The following is an 18,271-nucleotide window of genomic DNA, read 5'->3' as shown; positions in this document are numbered from 1 at the left end:
TTAAGTAACTTGCTCAAGGTTACACGGCCAGTTATTTCTGGGTGTGGTGCTGAGTGTCTGAGCCCGGGATTCAATCTCCAGGTCGTCCCAACACTGGAGCCGGTGCTCTTACTCGCTGAGCCACCTGGCGGCCCCTAAGCAATTGGGGTTAAGTAACTTGCTCAAGGTTACACGGCCAGGTGTTTCTGGGTGGGTGCTGAGTGTCTGAGCCCGGGATTCGATCTCCAGGTCTTCTCAACACTGGAGCCGGTGCTCTTACTTGCTGTGCTACCTGGCCACCCCCCCACCCCCCTCTCTCTTCTTTTACACTAATCCTTACATTGCCATAGCTTCACTTAACACTTTGACCCAGGGTGAAGTTTGGATTCAGTCGAAGGGCCGCACTTGAGGACCTAGAGGGCCACCCCAGCTTTGACCACTGCTACCCAGAATTCCCATCTCTTGCTAACTAACCTCTTACTCACTCTTAGAAAAAATACTTTAAAATTTGTCATCCCAACTCCTTATCCTTGAATCATTCTCCTAATTCCTTGGTATCCCATATTCTTATGCTTTTCCTTCAGATCATTCTATTTCCTTCAATCACTTTCCCTCAGTCATTGAATCATTCTCCCTTTTTCTTCAGTTCCTCAAGCCTTTCTCCTCTCTAAATTCAATCTCTACTCTTTACAAATCCCAAACCCTCTGAATCACATTCACAGACTCTTCTCTTATTCATTTCAAATACTTCTTTTTCCTGTCCCCGGTCTGGTAGAGACTGGGATGGAATTCTCATTACTGCTTCCCTGTTCTGGTAACTCATACAGGTTTAAACGATACTGCCAGAAAAGGCTTAAAAAAGCATTACTGACATCAAATTGTGAACAAGAAACTAAAAGACTTTAGGGGGGCTGATAGTATTCTTTGATGTTGTCCTTTACGCACAAGGGATTCAGAAAATAAAGACAGATGCTTTTGAAGAAAACTAAGAAATTGGTGTATGAAAATGAGGTTTTGATTTCTACAATGATGCTTAAAATATAGGAATTACAGGCTCCTGACCAGGGACCTAACAAGGACTAGTAAGAATCTATTTGCTTATGATATTGCAAAATTTTTTTTTAAAGAAAAGGCTTTGAACTAAAATGTAAAGGAAAGGGAAAAATATGTTGAAATATATCCACTAATCTCCATATAACAAAGAAAAGCTACCATCATGGATGAAAAAGGGCTAAAAGCAATAAAATCCATAGGACTTAAATAACCATACCCAATGCACAAATATGGCTACCAGCACATAAAAGACACTCTCTGCTCTTGGGGATTTTTTTGTTTTGGTGGGGGAGGCAATCGAGGTTAAGTGACTTGCCCAGGGTCACACAGCTAGTAAGTATCTGAGTATTTGAACTCAGGTCCTCCAGACTGCAGGGCTGATGTTCTATCCACTGCACCACCTAGTTGCCCAACTTGGGGAATTTTTATGAAGAAGTATCAGACAGAGCAGAATTAATATTTGGATCAAGAGACTAAGATCTTTAAAAGCAGGGACTTTATTTACCTTTGTAATCTCCACTGTCCCCAGCCCAGTACTACACTTATAGGTGCTTAGTAAATAGTCTTCCAGTAAATAGACTTTGGTATTCTTACTTAATACAGGACCTAAATGCTAGTGCTTTTTATTGCCCAGAACAAGCCACCACAAAATGCCTATAATAGCTGTAATGGGAATGGGAATTTGAAGATCTTCCCTGTCCCTGAATAGACCTAAGGGGGAGTTTGAAGACCTCCCCTGCTTTGAAAGTAAACTCTGCCCCCTAATAGGCTGATTGTAATCACATGGAGCCTGTGGTGGGAGGAGTTTGCTGAAGGGAAGCAGAGCCCACAGGAAGCTGGTAATCAGAGCTCGTCAGGTGGTGGGAGAGAGAGGACACTCAGGCAAGGAGATAGAGAGGTTTGTGATCTTGTATTCGTTTGTAGGAAGACTGAAGGATGCTGTGGCTCTCAGTGTTATTATGGCTTCTCGTCTTTGGTACTCTCATGGAATCAGCTTACTGGTTCTGGGATTCAGTTTTCTGGTGTCTAAATAAATGCTTCAGTTCTATCCTCTACCTGGAGAATCTGGTATATTTTGTGATTGAACATCATGTGATACTTATAGTCACGATCTTTATCATGATCATGGGTGCTGTAAATATTGCATTGGCGCTACAATAGCAAAAATCTTACCTGCTTCTCTAGCCAAAAACCTTCCTATGGCAAGACTCTGGTGAAGGGGAACTCCATCCACTTCTAAAATTGGAATTTTGCCAAATGGAATAGCTTTAAATAAAACAAAATAAATTAATAGTTAATACACAAAGTGAAAGCACAATGCAATTTTTTTTTTCCAGAGGAGTCATGGAAATTTTTTCAATATAAGTCAGTAGTGATGGACTCTTTAGCAAAGGGTATGAGGGAAAGACCTGATCCCAAAGCATCACTTTCATGATGGTGCCAGGGAAATGACTAGGTACCATTCTTGTAGCTTTTACTAACTCATAAGGCAGCCTGGTATTAAATAAATGAATAAACATTTATTAAGAAACTACTCTTTGCCAGGCAGTATGCTATAGGACTGGGTTTACTAAGACAAAAATGAAATAGCTCCATGCTCTCAACTACAATCTTCTATATACTGAGAATGGCAGCCAGGAAAGGCAGTCACAGAAATTATGAATTGGACCAAAGAGCATGCCCTTTCCAGTAGCAATGATAATATTGCTTTATCAGTGAGCAACCAAGTACAGTTGTCCATTTGTAGTGGTTGCAAATGTAGTTGTCCATTTACTTAGAAACACCGTATCAGGTAAAGGTTTTCAATTTTAAGTAGTTCAATTTCTAAAAATTTCTAGGATGCAAGCTGTTTTGTTTTATTGTTTCACTTATTTATTTATATAAAGACTTTATTTATCTGCAAGATTGCTCTAGTAAATAAATCTTTCAGGTCAAATACAAGAGTCTCTACTCCTAACTGCTGAAAATAGGTTGGGACAAACTACATCTCACATCCTGGGGCAGCCATGGTGTAGCAGACAGAGTATTCTTGGAGTGAGGAAGAACTGAGTTAGAAGTCTACTTCAGGTTTTACTAGTTGGCCTCCAAGGTCTCATCAACTCTAAATTTATTTTTGCCTTTTTTGAGGGCAATTGGGGTTAAGTGACTTGCCCAAGGTCACACGGCTAGTTTTTGTGTTAAGTGTCTGAGGCCGAATTTGAACTCAGGTCCTCCTGACTCCAGGGTCAGTGCTCTATTCACTGTGCCACCTAGCCGCCCCCTGTCAACTCTAAATTTATTAATCTATAATCCTCACAAGGCCTCTGAACCAGGACAAATCACCTCCTTCCTCCTCCTAGTCTATTGGGACTTCCCAACTGAAACGAACCTCTTTGCTAGACCTCCAGACCAGCCCAAGGGCACAAGATGTCAAGCATGACTTTTTGGCTGGAAAATGCCCTTTCCCTGCCTATTGCCACAATGCTAGTAAGTTTCTGACTTTGGATTTGAACTCCAGTGTTCCTAACTCCAGGCCCTATGCTCAATCCACTGTGTAGCCAGATCCCTAGTGTATTAGCAAGCACCCTAGCACACCCAGGATGGCCTGGTAGTACAGGTTCTTTGATTTGCTTTTCTAAAGGAAAGACAGTTTTAAAGGAGTCAACAATCTTACTTTAATCAAACACATATAAATAGAAAATACAAGCAGAGGAATTAGTACAGGGATCCAACAGACAGGACTCCAGGGTCTACATACACCACCGGACTGACAGAACACCAACATCTGAGTAGCTGGGGGCTTCTTAACAAATGGCTGCTCAGAGTCCTGTCCAGGGAATCCAAAGGTCCTTTTCATGAGTGAGCCCTAAAGTAAAATACCAACCTCCTATATATATAGTTTTCAACAAAGAGGCTCAGAGCCAGAAGGTATCACACCCTTCCTGACTCAGTGTCTAATTAGCTTAGTACCAAAAGGTGTAAAAAACCTTCCTACAAGCAAGCCCCTCCCTAGGCAAGTTCCTCCCCTAATGGGCTCTCTGTGATTCAGGATGTAGCACAGCTGTGAAAGCGGCAAGACACCCGTGATTGAAATACCTTTAGACCTGGAATGTGACTCCTGTTCAAAGGGGAAAGGGGACACATGTGGTCACATAGGCCTGTTAGTGGATGGGGAAGATCTTCATATTAATGGAATATTACACCTAGTTATATCAGGGATCTGGCCTTGGTTCTTTACTGTTTAATTTTTTTAAAATCAGTCATTTGGATAAAAGCACAATGGTATGATCATCAAATTTATAAATAACACATGGCTGACATATTGAATTCATCACAGAGGCAAGATCCAAAAGGACTTGACAGGATGGAACATTGGGTGGAATTCCATATAATGAAATTCAATAGGGATAAATGTAAAATCTTATTCTTCCAGCTACAGAAAGAAAAATCAGATGGAGGGGATGTCCATTAGTCAGCACATTGTCTGAAAAAGCTTTAGGAGTCTAGTGGATTACAAGCTCAATATGAGTTGGCAGGGCAGTGTGGCAGCCCAAAAGGCCTGGGTTTGCTTCCAATACCGAGGAGCTGAGAGTCCCATTGTAATTTGTACCTGTTGGGTCTCATTTGGAGTAGTGTGCTCATTTGGACTCCAGAGTTTATGAAGCAAGACTATCCAGAAAAAAGGCAACCATTGAGTTCATGCCATATGAGGAATAGGAGTGTGAGGAGGAGGAGGAGGAAGAGAAGAAGAAAATAAATAGGAGGAGGAGAAGAAAAGGAGAGGAAGGAGAAGAAGGAGGAGAAGAAGAAGAAGAAAAAGAAGAGACTCAGAAGGGACAGAATAATTGGGAGAAAGTATTTGAAAGATTGTTGTGTGTTAGAGGGACTAGACTTGTTCTATTTGATCCCAAAGGGCAGAACTGGAAATGGTGAAGAATAGGGAGTGGGGAGGAATTTCCAAAGGGGGTGATTTAGACTTGGCATCAGTAAACGTTTAGAGCGGTCCAAATGGGGAGGCGGGTGCCTAGAGAGGTTGCCTCTCCTTTTGCTTTTCACGCAGAGTGCGAATGGCCACTTGTTTGGTGTGTTAGTGCGGGGCTTCTTTTTAGGTAGAGTTTAGACTAGTTGGCCACTGAGGTCTGTTCCAACTCTCAAAAAGGCGATTTCCATATTTGTAGGGATTTTACTGAAATAACGTCCTTGTAGAGATTAAAATGAAATAATGGCCTTGCAGTTGGAATATGAATTATGGTTTTCTGGGAAATTAAAATGAACTCTTCTTTGATTTACATTAACTGAAAAAAAAATCCTAATGACTAAATGACAACATCAACACTTAGTCCACAAACTTGCTAACCTAAAAGAAAGAGGCAGGGTATAAGAGGAAAGGGGACCTATGTCTTTTCTGCTTACTCTCTTTGCTGTCTCTAACTTCTCTGTGCCTTCTATATCCTCATCTGAAAAGGGGAAAGAGTTGAGTTAAATGACCACTAAATTCCATTATACTTCTAAATCTCAAGTACTCAGCAGGAAGTTTTGCTGAATTGCACTCTTTAAACTTGGGTTACACTCTTTGCCTACACAGCTTTCATTTCTTCATCTGCAAAATAAGGATTTTATAACCATGAAGAGACAAGTAGAGCACTGAGGGTGGCATGATAGATAGAGAGCTGGCCTTGGAGTCAGAGACCTAGGTTCAAGTTCTGACATAAACTGGCCTGACATACCTGGGTTCACTTAACCTCTCAGTGCTCTAGACAACTTTCAAAGACTGTAAGTTGCCACATGGGTACCAATCTGCATTGCTAGAAGTAGAACCATATAGCCAGTGAAATATTATGTATGACCCTAAAAATGCAAAGACAAAGTCCAGATAAAATGAAGTATCAGCTTCAGTAGAAAAACAAAATGTCAGAAAAGGGAGAAACTTCTTTAAAAATATTTTTCAAATGCAATCTGTGCAAACCATCTGGCCTTTATGATATTCATTTGAGTGTTTTTTAGGACTTGAGGGATGCTCTCTCTTGTACTTACAGCCTTCTCTTTCCTGCTGCCATTTTAAACATGTATGTGCTAATCCAATCTAGTGGTGAAAAATAGCCTCAAAAAAGTGAGATTGTGGGTGCTGATAAAACCAAATGAATAATCAGCTCTTGCCATCACCTGCAAGTTGGAAATCACTTTTTTACATGCTTACAGTATTGCCATGTTACCATTTGAAATACAGGAAGAAATCACCATGGTTTTAATCCCCATGGGTCAACTCATTGGTCAAGAAGCATCAATGTCTTACTTATTCCACTTACTTTGTTTGACTGCAGGCCAGTCATCTTGACTTATCCGATGGTCCTCATACTGTATGTTCAAGTAGGCAAAAAGGTAGCGAATAATTTCTGCTCTCCCTCTCATGTTAAAATAGATGAGTTTGTAGTGTGGCATGGAACAGTTCTGAGAAAGAAGAGCAGGAAAGTTTATTTAAGCAGTAGTCTAGAGAAAAAGCAACACACAAGATGTCAACAGTACATGCCATTAATGCCTTCGTTGGCTCCCTTTTACATCCAAGATCAAATATAAACTCTGGTATTTAAAGTTCTTCATAATCTGGTGCCTCCCTACCTTTCCAGACTTCTCACACATCACTACCCTCAACATACCCTATGATCCACTCACATTGGCCCACCTGCAGTTCCTCCAACAGTCCGGTCCATTTCACGCCTTTTCCCTGGTTGTCCCCCATACATGGAATGCTTTGCTCCTTCACCTCTACTTCTTGGTCCCCTGGCTTCCTTCAGCATTCAGAACTGAATATACCACCTTCTGAAGGAGGCCTTTCCCAGTCCTTCCAGTTGCTAGTGTCTTCTCTTCTCAGATGACCTTTCATCCACTCTGTATATATTTTCTTCTTCTTGTTATCTGTCCTTTATTCTCAAAGAGGACCATGACATCAAGGAGATGATGCCATGACATGTAAGTGAATTTGATTTAGGGGTGGAGGAGGGCTGTGCAAAGCCACCAGCCTCACTTTCTCCTTCATCTGGGTCCAGTGACCAGACATCCATCAGGATGACTGGTGATGGCTCCCATATATCTTGTACGTACCCATTTATTTCTATGTCATCCGCCCCAGTGAGTGGGAGCTCCTCAAGGGAAGGGATGATGTTTTACCTTTCTTTGTCTCCTCTATGTATGACAGAGTAAGTGTCATACTCCCTTTTGCTGTGGCTGCCATTGGGGCTATGCGCCGCAGCCATGGCTATCCAGTACTCCATGGCCGTGGGCTTCCACAAGGGCCACAAAGTTACAAAAAATGTGCTGCGACACTGCCGCCGCTATGGGCGCTTGACCAAACACATAAAGTCTGTGAGAGATATGATCCGGGAGGTGTGTGGATTTGCCCCTTATGAAAGGTGCGCCATGGAATTGTTAAAAGTCTCCAAAGATAAGCGAGCCCTTAAGTTCCTCAAAAAAAGGGTGGGAACTCACATCCGAGCCAAGAGGAAGAGAGAGGAGCTCAGCAATGTCCTAGCTGCCATGAGGAAGGCTGCTGCCAAGAAGGACTAAACTGGGCTCTACCAACCTTCCCCACTTACCCAATAAAGATTTGACAAATAGGAAAAAAAAGTGATAATAAATTAATATTTGTAAGTGATTAATAAATGCTTGTTTACTGACTGACACAACAAATCTCTCCTCCGTCCCCTTTTCTCTAATCACATGGCTACTATCCTAATTTAAGCCTTCCTCACCTCCTCAGTTTGAAGCCTAGGTATCATCTTTGACTCCTCACCTCTCTCAACCCCACCCATCCCTCCCATTCCCTGCCAATTCCCTATCTGTTGCCAAAGTCTATTGATTTTACCTTCATGACATCCCTCACCTATACTGCCTTTCCTCTCCTCTGACACTGGGGGGCCATCTCTAGTCATCCTGATCCATATCTGACAACTGGACCCAGATGGCTCCAGAGGAGAGAGTGAGGCTGGTGACTTTGCACAGCCCTCCCTCACTTAAATCCAATTCACTTGCATGTCATGGCATCACTTCCTTGATATCATGGTCTTCTTCAAGAACAAAGGACAAACAGCAGCCTCTGGCACTGCCACCACCCTGGCATACACCTACATTTTCTCAGGGCTGCACAGTTGCAATAGACTGCTGGTTCTTTTCTCTGCCACAATTCTCTCTCTGCTCTAGTTCATCCTCTGCTCAGCTGTCAAAATGATATTTCAGTATAGATTTGACCATATCAACCTTCTACTTAGTAAACTCCAATGGCTCCCTCTCACCTCTAGCATCAAATAAAAATCGTGTTTGGCATTTAAAGGCCTTCAGAACATGACTCCCCCCACACACCTTTCCAGTCTTCTAATATGTTGCCTCCCTCACCCCCACATACTTTATGATCCATTGACACTGGTTGATCCTCCAACAAGAAACTCCATGTCATAGTGTTGGGCACATTTACTGGCTATCTGCCATCTTGGGTTCCCTTCCTCCTCATCTGCCTCCTGGCTTCCCAGGCTTTCTTCACGTCCCAACTAAAAATCCTACCTTCTATAGAGAGCCTTTCCTGACCTCCCATAATTCTAGTGCCTTTTTTCCATTGATTATCTTCAATATATTCTGTGTATAGCTTGGTTGTCCATAGTTGTTTGCATGTTGTCTCCCCCTTTAGACTGGGAGCTCCTTTAGGGCAGGCACTGTCTTTGACCTTTTTTTGTATCCCCAGTGCTTAGCACAGTGCCTGACATATATGTGCTTAATAAATATTCATTACTGAGTGACAATTACCAGAGAGTCAAGTTTCTCCCCTCCCCAATCTGTCATCTACCCAGCTGCTGAAGTGTTTTTCCTAAAGCTCTGGTCTAACCATGTCACTCATTGACCCAAAAATCTCTAGTGACTCTCAGGATTAAATAAGAACTCTTCTGCTGAAAATGCAAAACCTGGCTCCAAACTGGCTCCATTTCAGCTTTGTTGTTAATTATCTCTTCTGTACTCTTTGTGGTGTAGCTAAACTAGTCTTGCCATTCCTCCCACATGACAGTTTTTCATCTCTGTTTTTTCACTGGCTGTCCTCCATGTACGGAATAACCAATTTCCCCACTTCTACCTCTTATAATCTCTAATTTCCATTCAAATCACCTAAAGCAATTCTCCATGAAGGCTTTTCTGATACCTCAGCTGATCGTGACTCCCTGCCCCCCAATTACCTTGTACTTATTTGCATATATTTTGTGTATCTTTGTATGTATGTTGTTTCCACAGAGAAGAATATTATTTCCTTGAGCACAGATGTTGTTTTTTTCAGCCCTTATACTTGAATTGACTAGTACAGTACAGTGCCTAATATGTATTTGGTGCCTAATAAGTGTCTGCTATTCCTCAAACAAGGCATTGCATTTCCCAAGCTCTCCCTCCTGGTCTCTGACTGTTGGCTTCCCTGGTTTCCTTTAAGTTGAAGTTAAAAACCTACCTTCTGCAAGAAGCTTTTTCCAGTCCTCCCTAAATGTTTTCCCTCTGAGTTTTTTTTTAACTATAACTTGTTTGTACATGTTGTTGTCTAGTCATTTCAGTCGCATCCAACTCTTCGTGACCCCATTTGGGGTTTTTTGGTAGAGTTACTGGAGTGGTTTGCCTTTTCCATCTCCAACTCATTTTACAGATGAGGAAACTGAGGCAAAGAGAGTTAAGTGGCTTGCCCATCTAAATGACACATCTAGTGTCTGAGGCCATATTTGAACTCACAATGATGAGTCTTCCTGACTCTGGGCCCGGCACTCTATTCAGTACACCACCTAACTGCCTTTGTTTGCATATAGATGTTTGCCTGTTTTCTCCTTCATTAGATTTTGAACTCTGTCAGAGCAGGGACTGTCTTTGCCTTTCTTTGTAAGCTCAGCACAGGGTATAGTGCCTGGCACATGGTAAATTTTTAATAAATACTTGTTGACTAACTGACCTAAATAGTTCCTTCAAAGGAAATGTGAACTCTAATTAAACAAGAAATGCAAACTTTATGTTTTAAACTGTTAGTGTTAGTATGAGAACCCAAACTCACATCACATGAATTTAGATTTGAAAATTTCATATTGTGTGACCTTGGACAAGTCACTTAACCCCAATCAACCTGCCTTCCCCCCTCCAAAAAGCAAAAAAATTTAAAAAAATAAAAAAAAATTTTTAAAAAGAAAATTTCATATTAGTATCTTTAAACCTACAAAGACTTTACTTCCAGTTTCTAATTTTTACTCAGAAAGGCTAAAATTAGAGATATCATTGGGTGGGCAGAGTTTCTAGCTATACCACTTTGGTATTTCCTAGAAATAGTAAAAATAATAACCCATATGAACTTTCTTTTATCCCTCCATTTTCCATTTAGACTAATATACAGTGGTTTTAGATACCCCGTCACTATGGTAGTCCCTGCTGCTATCACCGCCATGTCAACAAAAAGAGTCTACTTTACTGGACCTAGTCTGGTGTGGTGGCATGAAGAGAAATGGGAATGGAGAGCCTCTCATGTGGTCTACTCCTTTCCTCCCCAGAGCATCCAAGTATACTGTTACCATTTAATTAACAATTGGTATTTGCCAGCCAAACTAAATACAAATGAATGGTGAAGACTATATAACCAAGAAAGCATTAGCAGCTGTTGGCATTTGAAACTGCATGGGGGGAGCAACACAGAGCCAAGATGGCAGAGTAAAGACAGGGACTCACCTCAGTTCTCCTTCAAACCCTCCAAATACCTTTAAAAATTACTCCAAGCAAATTCTAGATCAGCAGAACCCACAAAAAGATGGCATGAAATGAATTTCCAGCCCAAAACAACTTGGAAGGTCAGCAGGAAAGGTCTGTTGCACCAGGTTGAGAGATGAGTGCAGTCTAGTGTGGGTCGCACCAGTGCAGACTGGGTCCAAACAAACCCAGAGCAGGCCTCAGGGTGAGTGAATCACTCATAGCAGTGGTGGTTTCTGGACCTCTTGGCTCACAGACACCAGGGACAACTTAAAAGGTCAGCAAGAAGGGTCTGTCATGCCAGGGTGGGATTGGAACACAGTCCAGCACAGGCAATAGCAGCACAACCCAGCCCCAGCAAACCAGAAGCAGTGACAGCAGCAGCAGCAACCTCTGTAGCTCTCAGCCCACAGACAGTAAGGGGAGCTAACAAGTGGTCAGAAGGGGATTACGGGGGTCCCTTTGCTAGCGCTGGGGCAGGACTGTGTTGCTTTGCCCACACTTGGACCTGGGTTGCAGTCCTGGTTGGCAGATAAGGAGGAATACAAGCATGCCAGAACTTGCAACCACAGTGGAGGGGGAACCGTCGTCACAGTTCCAGGGCATAAAGGAGGACCTATGATCACTCGCAGACAGAGCACAGGCCAGGAGAGGAGCAAACACCTCTCTTTAGATCATACCACTTTGGCAGAACTGAAAACTTACAGGCCCCTAGAAGTATCTCTGCAAACAGCTGCACAAAACCCTTGAAGATTGGGACAATGCACCCTCCACTCTGGAAGCAGAGCCCTATTTTAAATAGGCTGGGAAAATGAGGAAACCATAGGAAAAAAAAACCTCTGACCATAGAAAATTATAGTGACAAGGAAGATCAGAACACACACTCAGAAGAAGATAACAAGGTCAAAATGCCTACATCCAAAGCCTCCAAGAAAAAATATGAATTGGTCTCAAGCCATGGAACAGTTCAAAAAGGATTTTGAAAATTAAGTAAGAGAGGTAGAAGAAAAATTGGGAAGAGAAATGAGAGTGATGCAAGAAAATCATGAGAAAAGAGTGAACAAATTTGTGGAGACACAAAAAATACTGAAGAAAATAACACCTAAAAAACAGACTGAGCCAAACAACACAAGAGGTTCAAAAAGTCAATGAGAAGAATGCTTTAAAAAGCAGAATTGGCCAAATGGAAAAGGAGATCCAAAAGCTCACTGAAGAAAATAATTGCTTAAAAATTAGAGTGGAACAAATGGAAGCTAATGACTTTATGAGAAACCAAGAAGCAATAAAACAAAAGCAAAAGAATGAAAAAATAGAAGACAATGTGAAATATCTCATTGGAAAAACAACTAACCTGGAAAATAGATCCAGGAGAGATAATTTTAAAAAGTATTGGACTGCCTGAAAATCACGATCAAAAAAAGAGAATAGACATCATTTTTCAAGAAACTATCAGGGAAAACTGCCCTGATATTCTGGAACCAGAGGGTAAAATAGAAATGGAAAGAATCCACCGATCACCTCCTGAAAAAGTTCGCAAAATGAAAACTGCCAGGAATATTATAGCCAAATTTCCAAGCTCCTAGGTCAAGGTGAAAAAAACATTTCAAGCAGCCAGAAAGAAGCAATTTAGATATGATGGAGCCAGAGTCAGGATAACCCAAGATTTAGCAGTTTCTACAATGAAGGATTGAAGGGCTTGTAATATGATATTTTAGAGGGCAAAGGAGTTAGGATTACAATCAAGAATCACATACCCAGCAAAACTGAGTGTAATCCTTCAGGGGGAAAATGGATATTCAGTGAGATAGAGAACTTTTAAGCATTCTTGATGAAAAGATCAGAGCTGAATAGAAAATTTGACTTTCAAATACAAGACTCAAGAGAAGCATAAAAAGGTAAACAGGAAAGGGAAATCATAAGAGAATAAGGTTAAACTATTTACATACCTACATGGGAAGATATTTGTAACTTATAAGACCTTTCTCATTACCAGGGTAGTTAGTAGTATATATAGACAGAGGGCACTGGTAGGAATTGAATGTGAAGGGATGATATTAAAAAAAAATTAAGGGTTGAGAGAAGAATGTACTGTGAGAAAGAGAAAGGAGAGGTAGAATTAGGTAAATTATCTCACATAAAAGAGGTAAGAAAAAGTTTTTACAGTGAAGGGAAAGAGGGGGAGGTGAGGGTGAATGGCTCAAAGAGGGAATAACATGCACAGGCAATTGGGTATAGAAATCTATCTTACCCTACAGGAAAGTAGGAGGGGAAGGGGATAAGAGAAAGAGGGGAGGGCAGATTTAGGGAATGGGTAGTCAGAGGCAAAACGCTTTTGAGGAGGGACAGGGTGAAAGGAGAAAAAAATAGAATAAACAAGGATAAGAGGAATAGGATGGAGGGAAATACAGTTAGCGATAGTAACTATGAAAAAAAAATTATAAAATCTTATCAAAATAAGAGCCATTCCCTAATTGATAAATGATCAAAAGATATAATCAGTTTTCACACGTAGTAATCAAAGTTATCTATAGTCCTATGAAAAAATATTCTAACTCACTATTGATTGGAGAAATGCAAATTTAAACAACTTTGAGGTACTACCTCATACCTGTTAGATTGGCTAATCGGACAGAAAAAGTAAGTGACAAATGCTGGAGGGGATGTGGGGAAAAATGAGATATTAATGCAATGTTGGCCAAGTTGTGAAATAATTCAACTATTCTATAGAGCAATTTCGAACTATGCCCAAAGGGCTAGAAAACCAGGCTGTAAAACTTTTGACCTAGCAATACCACTACTAGGTCAGTATCCCAAAAGAGATAAAAAAAAGACAAAATGGAAAAGAACCTATATGTACAGAAATATTCATAGCAGCTCTTTTCTGGGAGTAAAGAATTAGAAATTGAGGGAATGCCCATCAATTGGGGAATGGCCGAATAATTGTGGTATGTAATTGTGATGAAATACTATTGTACTATAAGAAATGATGAGCAGGATGCTCAGAAAAACTCAGACTTGCATGGGCTGATGCAAAATGAAATGTACTGGGTACAAAGTAACAGCAATATTGTAAGATAATCAGCTGTGAATGACTTAGTTATTCTCACAATACAGTGATGCAAGACAATTCAGAAGGACTTATGATGATAAAGATTATCCATCCCCAGAGAAAAAAACTGATGGTGTCTTTATACAGAATGAAGTATTTTTTAAAACTTTATTTTTCTTGACTTTTTTTGTCTGTTTTCTTTCACAACATGACTATTATGGATATGTTTTGCCTGACTACAAATGTATAACCTCTATCAAGTTGTTTGCCTTATCAACATGGGTGGGGTGGAGAGTGAAAAAGGGAGAGAATTTGGAACTTAAAGTTTTAAAAACAAATGTTAAAAATTATTTTTACATGTAACTAGAGAAACATTAAATACTAAATAAATAAAAAAACAAACAAATAAATATTTTTAAAGAAGAAAATGCATTCTGGGAGAAGCCCTTAAAATATCAACACCTCAGAAGGTGATGTCAGCACTCATGGGAAAACTGGGAGGCATTTCAAGTCACTTACAAATACAGCTATCCCTTCCACATCTGACTTTCCTCATGTCAGTTTCAATATATGTTGGGTCAGCATAAGAAATTAAATGGGAATTTGGGAGGAGTTTTGTGGCAGTTGCAGACAATACTCAAAGGTCAGCATACTATACGGAAAAAGTTTAGAAATTCAACAATATATGTATAGTATTGTGTAATAGCAACATATTTTATCTTTTATTGCCATAAATAAGCATACTTTTTATTCTTCTCTGGTATAAAGGGTCAAAAAATCTTTATGTGGATTTTCCAGATTACGAGGCCACCATACCCCTAACCCCTGCAATGTGGAAGGAAAAAAAAAGTATTGACTATAAACATAGGTGATGGGAAGGATAAATTACAATGAGAAAGTGATGATTCTATAGCAAAATAGAAAGAGATTGATGGAAAATGAACACCTTGGTTCACAGAAGGGGAAACACAATGGAGCCCAACTATTGGTAGGGACATAAATACCTGGAGAACAGGCTCTAGGCTGCATCTTTGCATTCCCAGCACCTAGCTCAAGAAGTATATGTTCCCCTGGCTAGGGAAGTGGGAAAGAGCAGGAAGGATGGACACTATGGGAAAGGAATACTGACGGAAGGGGAGAGGAATGTAGCATTTACCTAGATAGGAAAATATAAAGTAATTTCTGGAGGGAATGGCCACTAATAATCAATCAACAAGCATTTATTGAGATCCTACTATGTACTAGGATAAAACAAGATCCCCCAAAATGTCCCTGCTTGTGTAGGAGTTTCCCTTCCCTTAGGCAGATTGGAGGGATGATTACTAAAAGCTTCCTGGAGATGTCAGCTGCTGACCAGAGTCAGAAAGTCTACTGGATATAGAACTGCCAGTTACTACTAAATCTGTTTACATTTGAAAGATTTTTAGTAGATTGGTCAAGTGTATGGCTTTTCACACACACACACACACACACTCACACTCACACACACACACACACACACTACCAGACAAATGGCCACTGTTCACGTGAAGGAATTGGGGGAAGGGATGTTGATCCCCACCCCACCCCAGGTGGACCTTTCTACTTTAGGATGGCTCTAATTATTCTTAAGTTTTTCCTTACATTTAGCCTAGATCTGTTTGTTGCAACTTTTACCCATGTTCTCCTTCTGCTTTCTGGGACCAAGCAAACCAAGATCAGGCCCTCTTTTGTATGGCAGTCCTTCAAACATTTTTGTACATGCACTCCTGCTCCCTCATCCAACCTTTACCATCCTGGATATGGCTATTTTCATCCATCCATTCATTCATTTTGGTATGGCTACTTTTAAAAGATATGTAGTGAGATATTTATATACTTTACATACTTTTTTAATTCTTTAAAATGAGTGGGTTGAACCAAACCCACATTTAAAGTTTTTCCAATCTATGTTCCTATATCTACTCATACAATATAGAAATACATAGGATGACACATTTTAAAAACAGTTTGTCATAGTCCAGATAATAGCAGTTAGTGCCTAATGAACTTTGAATGCAAATAAGAAGTCTTCAAGTTGGAAAAAAGCATAATTTACCGTAGTACTTCCCTGAAGTATTTCCAGATTTGAGTGGCTCTATATAGGAACTCCATTCCCTTATATGGATCACAGCCCATCCCTCCACTGCTTTCATCTTATGCTAGTCCAGTCCACATCTTTCTGTAAATCTTCCCTAGCGGATCTCCTCCAACCAAGTGGGGACCTTTCTCTGCTTCTTTTAATATTTCACATGAACAACTTCACTGAAGTCAAAAGATCAGTTTTGAAATTCTTCATATAGCTAGACAACTATCTTTCTCTGATAAAGGAATCATCTCTATATCTAATTTTGGTAACTGTCCCAACTCTACAAACAGAGGACTAATACTTATCTTTTCTCCAGAACATCTTTTCAACAGTCACAGCTTATTACAGAGGCAGCACTTTCATTCTGCATTCCTGTCATTACTTGTATAATTATCCTTCTTGGGAAACAGATCTCCATTCTTGGTTCCTATAGATGCCAAAATCCCCATCTGTAAGCATTTTTGTCCCTCAGGTGTTTGTGTGAGCATGTCCATATGTGTTTTCATACCCCAAACCAAATAGGATAAGGCAGGGTGGGGAACCTCTGGCCTTGAGGCCACACATGGCCCTCTAGGTCCTCAAATGCTGACATTTGACTGAATCCCGTCCTCACAGAACAAATCCCCTTAATAAAAGGATTTGTTCTGTAAAACTTGGACTCAGTCAAGGCTGAACCCAAGGACCTAGAGGGCCACATGTGGCCTCGAGGTCACAGATTCCCCACCCCACCCTGGTCTAAGGCATATGTTGCTAAGAACAATCACTAATACCAAGAAAAACTATGTGTCATAGTGTTCTTCATTAAAATTTAGCAAAGAAAGACAAGAATTCCAACTGATGATTTCTGTGATCAATTTCATATAGATTAACAGTTAATGATTAACAGAACACTGGAAAGCATAGAATACAAAGAATTTTCCATATATTCTCTTTGTGCCTCAACAAAACACTGTGAGGCAGATACTACAAGTATTATTCCTCTTTTTGAGAAAGGAAACTGAGACTGAGAGGTGAAGTGACTTGTCCAGGGTGACATAGTGATCAGAAGAACAGTTCAACCCCAGATTTATCCGACACCAGACCCAGAACTCTCTCCACTTAATTGCACACTGCCTTCCAAGGGTAATAAAATATTACTACTAAAATACATCACACTTTAAAAATATAGCCCATTCCTACAGTTGAATCAGATCTTGGTTCAGATTCTCTTGGCATTACATTTGCAAATAAAAGAGAAGTCTGGTGTTTCCCTAACACTGTAACAGAAGTTTTTCTTGTTAATTAACATTTTCTGGTGAATAGTTAAAATTAACTGGTAATTATAAAGAGATGGCTATGTAGTGTAGTGGTTGGAGTGCTGGGCTTGGAATCAGAAAGACCTGAGTTCAAATGTGCTCTCAGACACTTACTATCTGTGTGACCCTGGGCAAGTCATTTCTGAAATAAGATTTATAAAATGCTTAGCCTGATATGTTGTAGGTATTTAATAAATGTTTATTTATTGATTAACAAATGTTCATTTCCTTCCTTCCTCATTGCTATTTTTGACCTCTCACAGACCTTCATCTTCCATGTCCAAGCAGTTGCCAAGTACTGCTGCTATTATTGCCACAACCTTCCATGAATTTATGTCCCCTCTATTTATTATTTCCATCACCAGTTCAGTGCCTCATTCCCTCTCTCCTTGACTATTCCAATAGCTTACTAATTTAGGTGTCCCTGCCCACTGGCACCTCTTTCCTTTCCAATGCATCCTCCTTATTACTGCCAAAGTATCTTTCTAAGCCTCATGTCCATGTCACACCCCTGCTTAAACCTTCAGTGTCTTCCTGTTAGCACTAAGATAAAGTGCTTCCTTACCTTGACATCAAAGGCCCACCACAATTTGACTACAGCCTACCTTTCTAGCCTTATTCCACATTACTTCCCAACATGCAGTATACATTACAGTCATACTAGACTACTAACTGTTTTCTAACCTCAATATGTTGCCTCCTGTCTGGACAGATCACAGGGCATTCCTCGTGCTTAGAATGTAACTCCCCTTCATTTCTTTCTTTCACAATCTTGCTCAGTCAAGGCCTCCTTCCTATATGAAACCTTCCCAGATATTCCTTGGTAAAAGCATATTCATTCTCTCTCTGTCTCTCTCTATCTCTCTCTCGTATCCCTCTCTCTCTCTCTCTCTTTCTCTCTGTCTCTCTGTCTCTGTCTCTCTCTATCTCTCTCTCTCTCTTTCTCTCTGTCTCTCTCTATCTCTCTCTCTCGTATCCCTCTCTCTCTCTCTTTCTCTCTGTCTCTCTCTCGTATCCCTCTCTCTTTCTCTCTGTCTCTCTTTATCTCTCTCTCGTATCCCTCTCTCT

General features: G+C 40.5%; 2 protein-coding genes across 3 annotated transcripts in view; one reads left to right on the top strand and one right to left on the bottom strand.

Moving 5' to 3' along the window:
* The window catches only part of HPGDS (hematopoietic prostaglandin D synthase), a 44,570-nt gene that overhangs the window by 17,171 nt on the left and 9,128 nt on the right, over positions 1 to 18,271 (bottom strand). For both annotated transcript variants that reach the window (XM_069094519.1, XM_069094516.1), the window contains exons 2-3: positions 6,318 to 6,459; positions 2,206 to 2,298 (exon numbers count right to left, since the gene is read on the bottom strand). In XM_069094519.1, the coding sequence (XP_068950620.1) occupies positions 2,206 to 2,298; positions 6,318 to 6,450 (226 nt within the window). In that variant the 5' untranslated portion in view covers positions 6,451 to 6,459. The remainder of the gene's footprint in view (positions 1 to 2,205; positions 2,299 to 6,317; positions 6,460 to 18,271) is intronic.
* LOC138169682 (large ribosomal subunit protein eL36-like) lies at positions 7,256 to 7,632 on the top strand. The gene has a single exon (XM_069099301.1). It carries the CDS (start codon positions 7,261 to 7,263, stop codon positions 7,570 to 7,572), a length of 312 nt encoding a protein of 103 aa, XP_068955402.1. The 5' UTR covers positions 7,256 to 7,260; the 3' UTR covers positions 7,573 to 7,632.

This window comes from Petaurus breviceps, unplaced genomic scaffold (assembly GCF_028583685.1).
Source record: "Petaurus breviceps papuanus isolate PSGF00001 unplaced genomic scaffold, PetGlider_PUasm1.0 126, whole genome shotgun sequence".
Lineage (NCBI taxonomy): Eukaryota > Metazoa > Chordata > Mammalia > Diprotodontia > Petauridae > Petaurus > Petaurus breviceps.
This window is presented reverse-complemented; position numbering and strand designations above follow the sequence as displayed.